The 10,000-nt window shown below is 33.6% G+C and overlaps 1 protein-coding gene across 1 annotated transcript in view; it reads left to right on the plus strand.

Moving 5' to 3' along the window:
* Positions 1–3: 3 nt before the first annotated feature.
* Positions 4–10,000, plus strand: part of LOC122251184 (ATP-binding cassette sub-family B member 10, mitochondrial) — a 23,664-nt gene continuing 13,667 nt past the window's right edge. Inside the window, exons 1-9 of the mRNA XM_043012894.2 lie at positions 4–117; positions 1,198–1,334; positions 1,958–2,063; positions 5,540–5,701; positions 6,243–6,443; positions 7,399–7,601; positions 7,902–8,012; positions 8,389–8,559; positions 9,655–9,889. Coding sequence (XP_042868828.2) covers positions 1,206–1,334; positions 1,958–2,063; positions 5,540–5,701; positions 6,243–6,443; positions 7,399–7,601; positions 7,902–8,012; positions 8,389–8,559; positions 9,655–9,889 — 1,318 coding nt within the window. The 5' untranslated portion in view covers positions 4–117; positions 1,198–1,205. The remainder of the gene's footprint in view (positions 118–1,197; positions 1,335–1,957; positions 2,064–5,539; positions 5,702–6,242; positions 6,444–7,398; positions 7,602–7,901; positions 8,013–8,388; positions 8,560–9,654; positions 9,890–10,000) is intronic.

The following is a 10,000-nucleotide window of genomic DNA, read 5'->3' on the forward strand; positions in this document are numbered from 1 at the left end:
AATGGAATACTGTTTCATAATACTATAAATAGATTTTGATATCAAAAGAATCAAATTAAAATATATTTATTTCAGCGAGTATGTCTCAGTTGGACCGGAGAGAGAAAGGAAAGTGTTGTGAGTGAAAACGCTTGCCTTATTTTCTTCTCTGACACAAATACTGGAAAGGAATTTAGCGTTTCGGAAGTATTTTTGAGATGCAGAGTCTATGAAGCTTTAGAGTGTCATGTAAAGTTTAGTAGTATTTGTATATGATCACTGCTATGTGCTAGATATTCATATGGTTATAACTTGCGTAATATTTATATATATTACAAAATATTTTCACTAGTTAAAATGTTTCAAGACTATAATTGATAGAGTCTTCAAATCCATAAAAAATCGTATTGTTTCTAAAATAGTTTTCCTATTCCCCATCCTGGTGGACAGTGATGTATTTTTCCCGAAGTCGGGAAATACCAAAGTCAATACGTTGAGTGTTTGTATTTGATATTTTATATTGATTGTTTAAGAATATTCAGAGTAGACTTCATGTTTGCTGAAAAGCACTTGTTTGTCATATTAAGTCATATTGTTTTTAACCCCTAAACACCACCAGTGGAAGGGGCACATACGTGGACTATTGATTAACAGACACTGAGCTAGAGACATTTTAACATGTCATGTATATGGCTGAACTAAAAGGTCAACCAAATGTGTAGGTGTATGAGGAGTTCTCATGCAGGCAGCATGGAGAAGCAGGCACAGGGTTTAGGCAGGGGGAGAGGGTAGCAGACAAGTTTGTGGGTAGAGGACAGGTTGAACCAAGCCTGTTAGCCACATCTGGAGATGAGCTCTGATGTAAAAGGGATGAAGATTTTTGTATGGATTTATTTATTTATTTTTTTTTTTGCAAAGACACAGAAAGTATTCTCACTTTTTCAGTTTTATTCTTCTGATCTATTCAGAAAATTTTAAGGATATGCCCATAGCTGTTAGTATTATCATGTTCATGATGTATACTTTGATAGTTTCGAGTAGTCAGAGGATGCCATTTAATTATAGTATGATGTAATTCTGATACATACATCCTGATATATTATCTTCATTTGATATTCATTACAGGTCTAATGCAAAATTTAGCCATTTAATGATGATATACTATTTTGACTAACAAGACTAGTAATATAGTTGTTTATGATGCATTTTTTTCCACAGGATTTGCAATGGCAAGGTTGCTATCTGTGGTAGGATGCAGAGGCACATCATTTCCTGTCTGTGCCTTAGATTCTACTGTTCTTCTGGCACTTCGACAAAGCTGGCTCCCACTCCTGAGGGTTGGCAGTGTGAATGGGGTAATGGGATTAACTTTGTGTGTTTTATAGACATTCAAGTTTGAGCAAGTATATCTTGTTTGGTAAATGTTTAGAAGACACAGACAGTGGCTTACAAAATAAGATCTTTTTCTGATAATTTTATTGGTTGTGTTCTAATCAGATCCACTTAAAATTTGCTGTGCTGAATGGCCAGCAAACCTCCACCACATATACTTGGGTAAGATGGAGCATAAACTGGTGTCATATTTTATTATACATTGCCAGGGAGGTATACAAGCTCTTTCTTGCAAAAGTATATTTGGTGGGGGGTGGGGTGGGGGTTGTTGGCCTTTACTTGCATGTCAATAGGCGTGGCAGCCCTGTTGAGCAGCATTAGGTTAGTGGCAGACACATGAGTCCTCTAAACATTTTGCTATTGTTTCTATTAGGGAATGTAATATTGAAAGATATTCTTTGATTGATGAAATCTCTCTTATTTCACTATTCTTTTATGTCTATCAATTAATTATGTCTATCATTTAATTCAAATGTTTATCTTGAGATATCATCAATTAAAGTGAATATTATGGTAATTATGTAATTTCATAATTGTCATAGCTAGATACTCAAATTATATTTCTTAATTCCCACTACTACTTCAGGTCTGTATTAAGCAGTATGGAGCCAGCAGTTCGTCAAGAGGGAAAAAGTCTCATCACAAGTACTTTCCATGCAATCAGCTCCACCAGATATCATTATTAAGTACAGGTATGTGTGCAATATGAAGTTGGTATGCATTTATGTTGAATTTGTGGATAAAGGTTTGTAATTGGCAATTTTTTCATTTCATTTTGCTAGTTTTTACACAGTAGTATTGGTTGTAAATGAGATGTAATGCCCATCTACTTGTACCTCCTATAGAAGAGTAATCTTTGTAGAGGATTTTTTTCATCCTAAGTGTAACTGGTATTGAAGAGCAACAGGTATTTCATGAAGTGATCATACACCACTGAAGACTTGATCCAAGATTCAATGTTGGTAATAGTGGGATGCCACAATGTGCTTGAAGCAGTGGCAATTATCTGTGTTAGCTGAACAATAATCAGTTTACATAACCCATTTATTTGGAAGTGATCGAAAAAAGTGACTTAAAGTGTAAAATTTACTGTGACTTTCATTGTTATAAGTGTGTTATTGAAGAAACAGTTTTCATCAGATGTGTGGTATTACAAGTGGAATGTTCAGTTGAAAAAAAATGAGACTATGTTTTTGAAGTTCTGAGGGAATTGAACTTTTTATTTTTTGACAAAGATGTGAAAAGTTTCATAAATCTGATGTTTGGATTATTTGACAAAAATGGAAAATGGAAAATAAGAGTTGTGAAAAAATATAAAGATATTGTAAGTGTGATCAACTATGATATGATTTAAATTTTCTTATGGCATTTTGATCAGAAATGAGCAGTTCCACACAATTGCACTTGCCTACATTCTTATATACAAATATATCTACAGACACATATACATATGCGTATGCATATATAAATACATGTATACTTACATACGTACATACTTACTTACTTACATAAATACATACATTAATACTTAAATACATAAATAAATACTTACATACATACATACATAAACACATACATAAATACATACATACATACATACATACATACATACATACATACATACATACATACATACATACATACATACATATATACATATATACATATATACATATATACATATATATACATACATATATATACATACATATATATACATACATATATATACATACATATACATACATACATACATACATACATACATACATACACACACACACACACACACACACACACACACACACACACACACACACACACACACACACACACACACACGCACACGCGCACACCCCCGCGCACGCCCACACACTAAAAAACACACACACACACACACACACACACACACACACACACACACACACACACACATATATATATACATACATACATATATATATATATATATATATATATATATATATATGTATGTATGTATGTATGTATGTATGTATGTATGTATATATATTTTACACACACACACACACACACACACACACTCACATATATATAGAGAGAGAGAGAAAGAGAAAAAGAAAAAGAAAAAGAAAAAGAAAAAGAAAAAAAGGAGAGAGAGAGAGAGAGAGAGAGAGAGAGAGAGAGAGAGAGAGAGAGAGAGAGAGAGAGAGAGAGAGAGAGAGAGAACCAACTAATCATAATCCACGCATACATACATACATTTAAACCTGGTCTACATACATTCATGCATCCATTTATAGGGAGAATTCCATATATGGATATATGCACAACTAGACACAGTATATAATTACATATAATCATATAGTTACATAAGTAAATGCATAAATAAGTTAAGAAATATACATGCTGACACACACATATATATACAGACAATAAGACAGGTATATGTAAGGTACCAGATCTCGAATCCTGTTACCAAACGCAGAGATTGCTTCGAAATTCAGAATAAGAATGGAAGTAAAAATACAAACAGTATAAAGTAGATAAAAGATATGAAGGAAATGAAGTGCCGTTTATATATGAAGTATGAAACATAATTTGAAAAAGTTCATTTTGAAGGTTGTAAAAAAAATTGATGTATGTAAAAAATGGATGTATGAGTATATTTTCACAACGCAAGAGTTGTGAGTGACTAATAAATCCATATGGAATGAATAATAACCAGTACTTAACATGAAAACAATCCTTGAAAACACGCGCTAGAACAAAATGGAGGTCATGGCAGGTCGTAGAAAAATCTGCGGAACGGAACATAAAGTTATAATTCATTTACTGCTCGAAAATAGTCAATGCCGCAAAACCAGTAAATGTAAACTTAACTAAAATCAACCCAATAATGACAACAAAACAGTGAAGCTTTAGAAAAAAAGGCTTTGTTTACTTAAGCCTCGTGTGTTACGTCATTTTGGGGTGGGAGCGAGTGTGAGACATGTTATTACGTCATCTATTTTTTGAGGTAAACATCGCGGCATCCGTGAATGTGACGTAATAATGCCGTCATCCAGATTGCCGAGAGGGGAATGATGATCCTCAAATGAGGGGAAAGATAATGACGGCATCCATTATGTGAGTGAAAAGGAGAAGTTAGTTGCCGGCTTTGGGAAATCGGCTAGTGCTAGGAGATGGCTGAAGAAGATGATGGTATGCCAAGTGTGAATATTGCTTTATATATGGAAAGAATGTGCATGTATTGTTTTTTAGATCCTTTGTAGTTTGTTCTAGTTTGTTTTTGTATCGTTGTAGTATTTTATTTATTTTTTAATTTATTGATTGGTATCTGTATTTGTGTTTGTGTCTTTCGTTCTGATTTGGCCTGTGTTTTAGTTTATGAATATTATTTTTTTCATGGAAATGTAGTGTCATAATAGTTTTCATATTTATATATATTTTTTAAATGTTACACTCCATATTGTTGTTTTTGTTTTTAGTTCTTTTTCCAATTTTGTTATTAATATGTTATTTTTGTTATTTTATTATTATTATTTTTATTGCAATTGTTGCCATTATTATTATCATTATTATTGTTGTTGTTGTTTATATTGTTATTATCATTATTGATATTACTTATGTTGTTATCATTATTATTATTATTATTATTATTATTATTATTATTATTATTAATGCTATTAATATTGTAATTATTATAATTTTGATTTTTACTATTGTTGTTATATTTGTTCTTATCTTATTAGTATTGTTTTTTTTTTTGGTTATTATTATTATTATTATTATTATTATTATTATTATTATTATTATTAATGTTATTGTTGTTATTGTCATTACTGTTATTATTATCAATATTATTATTATTATTAATTCTTCTCTTGTATTCACTTTAGTTTTATCTGTATACTACTGCTACTTACAACCTACAAAAATTACTACAGATATTACTATTATTATGACTTTTTTTGCTTGTTTGTTTCTTTATATAAATAAAAGTACTATCAGCATGAAATATCTGGGAACAATGAGGTATATATATTTTTGAAGTATTTTCAGTTTGATAGTTTATGAAATCATCTCAGATTTAAAGATTTCTTATGACCTCTAATACATAAATGTTTACCTAATATTTATCTACCTTTCTTTCCTTTTTTTCTAATTTACGTTTTTCACATTCCAGATGCACGGCAACAGCAGCTCCGACGAGGAAGTGCGGCCGACACCTCCATTCACCTGTCGGAGGATAAAACGCAGACCTCCAACACCACATTAAAGAAGTTAAAACCCACCGAATATAATAGATTATTTTCTCTCGCTGCTCCAGAAAAATGGACTCTAGCCGGTAATTTTTTTTTCGGGTTTACAAAGGGAGGTAATAAGAACTGGGGTAATATTGATTTTTATTGTCATTATTAAGATTTGGATTTATTTTAATATCTTAAACTTTTATGAAACTTATTAAACTTTTATTTTGTTTTATGGGCTGTATCATATGCTAGATTATTACATATTTTGATTGCGATTGAAGAAAATAGAGTTTCGGTTGAATTTGTATGGGTTATTTAAGGGATTATAACCTATGATGGTTGCAAAGTAGAATAGGTATTGTTGGTTTTAAATAAGATGAGTGGAAAGGATTTGATCTCACTAATACGAAGATAATTGGGGAATGTGAATGATAGCTGGTTTATTTCGCCAGAGTTTAGAGATGAGAAAATTAGTCTGTAAATGTATTGAATGATAATTGACCACAAGGCTATCACTAGTTTCTTCATGATTTATAGATCTGTGAAATTTGCAGATTTAAAGATTTTTATATTTTTAGTTAGAAATCAATTATATATATATTTTTAAGTGCATTAATGGAAAGTAACCCATTTCAGGTGCTATCAGTCTCCTGGCAATCTCAAGTACAATAACTATGGCGGTGCCCTTTGCGCTGGGTCACGTCATTGACATCATCTACACAGCCGACCCAACGGCCATGAAGCAGAATCTGGACCGGGTCTGCCTCGCTCTCTCCGGGATCTTCCTCTTAGGGGCATCAGCCAATTTCGGGCGCGTCTACCTCATGAACGTGGCAGGTGAGGAGAAGGATGCTGAACTCCATATCATGTACATCCTTCCACTTCTTCTTGTCTGCATTTGTAATCCGAAGATGGATAGTGTTGGAGGAGGAGGGGAGAGGATAAGAGAGAGGATAAGAGTGTGTAAAAGTGACAATCCATATCATGTACATCCTTCCACTTCATCTTGTCTGCATTTGTAATCTGATGATGGATAGCATTGGAAGAGGAGGGGAGAGGATTAGAGTGCGTAAAAGTGACAACAATAATGTGACAAACAGTAATGGTGACAACAACGTGTATGAGTAAAGGAGAGAGGAAGGTGATAGATTGAGGGGGAGGAGGAATATGAAGGAAAAATGTTATTGTTAGGGTTTGTAAAAGAGTTTACAGGGGAGTAGGAGTAGAGGAGAGTATTGTGATGAATCATCTTGTGAAAACTAGATATGGAAAAAAAAAAAAAAAATTAAGAATGTAAGAAGAGGAGTATATAGGGAAGGAGGGAAAAAATGTAAGGCCCACAAGAAGAAAGTACTGCAAACTAAAGGTGGGTAAGAGTATTGTTCATGAAATGAACAAAGGCTATGTCTGCCCCTGATTATTTGGTGAATGGCAAATGATTTTCATAATTATTGTATTGTTATAATCACTGATAACAGAAATAATAATAGTAGTATAGCTATCATTATCAGCATCATTTCCAGTGTTTGAAACTTGTATCTAGTTTGTACCTTATGCATAAGCAGGTGGCAAATAAATGTACCAATCCAACAATTGAGGAAAAGGAAAACCAGCTAGAAATTTGATAGAGAAAACATAGAATAAAAAAACAGTCAAAAGCAATGAATTTTTTTTTTTTTTAATCAGTGTGATTGATAAATGTTAAACAAGCACTTGTTCCTTGCCCCACAACACATGCCTACCCACCCACCAATGCCCACTCACTCACCTAAACTCACCTCCTTCCCACCAGGCCAGCGCATAACACGGTCATTGCGCTCTTTAGTGTTCGCCTCTGTGATGAAGCAAGAAATTGGTTTCTTCGACACCAACAAGACCGGGGAGCTGATCAACCGCCTCTCAGCCGATACTTCCCTCGTCTCGCAGTCAGTCACCATGAACATTTCAGACGGTCTGCGTTCGGTTGTCATGGCAATGGCAGGGGTGGGCATGATGGTAAGAGTGACGTTATTGTTGTTATTTAGAGTTAGTTCAAGTGTTAGTATCATGTCTTGATATTTGGAAATAAATTGTTCTAATTGGAACTATTGAACAAATGCCATCTACTATTACTATGAAATTATTCCCTCATTAATTCAGTTGATTGATTTGATGTTACATCTGAAATTACTATTATGGGTATAACTTATTTATACCTTATTTTTACCAGAATGTAGGAAATTCCCATTAATGAAAAATTAGATGAACTTACATGAATGATATGACTAATATTTTTCTTACCTGTTCTTATTACAGTTTTATATGTCCACAAAGCTAGCTGTTGTTGGTCTTAGTATTGTACCACCTGTAGCTCTCTTGGCTATAGGATATGGTCGCTATGTACGCAATATTACCAAGAGCGTCCAGGTCTGTAAATATTATGTATTTTTTTTATTCTTTGTTCTTGATCTCACTCTTTTTTTTTCTATTTTCCTTTTGCTCTCTTTTAATACTGAACTAAGAAAATCATCTATTAGATTAGTGTTGGCTCAAAGATCCATACATAAATGATCAGTGTATTAGCATGACATCACTTGCTTTTCTGTTAGATGTATTTGTTATTCATATATTTACTTGACAGTAATTGTAAAACATCAATTTTTTATATCCTTCAGAAGCAGTTAGAATATTTCTTTATATAAAATCAACAATAACAGAATCACCTTATTTCCACCGCACAATAATCAATAATGATTCAATGAGATTTTTTAAAATTCTTATATAACATTCTCAATTTCCACAGGACACACTAGCCCAGGCGACCCAAGTGGCAGAAGAGAGAATTGCCAATGTCCGCACAGTCAGGTCCTTCGCACAAGAACTCAAGGAAATTCAGACCTATGACTCCAAGATTGATCACGTCCTTAAACTCACTTATAAGGAGTCATTAGCAAAAGGAATATTTTTTGGAATGGTAAGGAAGAAGTTTGAGAATTGAAAGGAAGTTTTGATTAACTGTGCTCTTATTTTACTATGATAATACTATTTTTTAATGATCTTTACCAGTTTTATTGTATTTGCCAGCCAATAATAATTTTTGTGATTATTGAGGAAATATCATCTGCGCATATAGTAAATCAACCAGAAATATATCGGTATCATATATGAAAATGGCTTCTTTTATGTTTTATGATATTTAATTTGGAAATTGAGGGGTAGCACCATTCCTGTTATACTTTTGTTGTCTGAAATTCTTTTATCATTTACTTTGCCCTGCTATAAAAATATCATCTCTATAGTAAATGGATATACGACTGTCAGCACAGTTGTTAACCTGATAACGGGGACATAAGCATTTGCTATAGGCACTTCAGACTCAGAGTCATACATCAAAGCCCTGATGAGCTTGTAGTCACACTTCTTCAATCTTCATTTACAACTACAGGAAGTTTGATAAGGGTTTAAAGGTTTAGAGTTTTAAGTAATACTACACAAAGTTAGATAGAGGTTTAAATAGAGGCTTAAAGATCCCTCTCTTCCTTGTTCAGTACTCTGCATGTATGTCTTGTATTTCTAAACGAAAAGAAAATGTTTTCTGGAACTTTGATTGTCTTTTAGTTTACACCACATGGATGGCCAGATTTGTCAGTTGAGTAATTCTTAGGTTAAGGTAAACAGTAAAGAAAAAACTGTACCAATATCTTGTGCAGATTATATTTGCTGGGTGAGGATATGTCTACAGCCACAAGGCTTTCTCTAATTTATGTCTTTCATAGCTTTTTTTATGTATAGATTTGACTAAATGAATAGATTATGTCATATTGATGCATTGAGAACATTATTTGTAACACAAACTGAATATTTGTGTTCAATTACAGTATTCCCATCCACCAATGGGTGGACATGTTCATTATATAGTTTCCTCTGGAAGTCACATAGGTTGGCAAATACAGTTGTGTTACATTATTTTCTGACTTCTTAATTTTTCCTTCTAAACCTTTACCTCACCCCCAACTCCCCCCCTCTCTATCCTCCATTTCCTCATTTCTAACACCCATCCAAACCCCAGACAGGGTTGAGTGGCAACATTATCATCCTCTCAGTCCTTTACTATGGGGGAGGTCTCGTGGCTGAGTCTGCCCTTAGCGTGGGCCAGCTGTCTTCCTTCCTCCTGTATGCGGCCTACGTGGGCATTGCGTTAGGCGGGATTTCCACCTTCTACTCAGAGATGAACCGTGGCATAGGGGCTTCGACCAGGCTCTTTGCCCTGATGGACCGCCAGCCAACTATTCCGACACAGGGAGGTAGGTTGGAGTTGTTGCTTGAGTTTCATTTCAAGGTGGGCCTCTGACAGAATTTATTTGAAAATTTTAAGTTAGGCTTAAATGGAGAAAAATTGAATTTGCTCATTTTTT

Source organism: Penaeus japonicus, unplaced genomic scaffold, assembly GCF_977035675.1.
Source record: "Penaeus japonicus unplaced genomic scaffold, GWHDUDI00000001_assembly GWHDUDI00000003, whole genome shotgun sequence".
Classification (NCBI taxonomy): domain Eukaryota; kingdom Metazoa; phylum Arthropoda; class Malacostraca; order Decapoda; family Penaeidae; genus Penaeus; species Penaeus japonicus.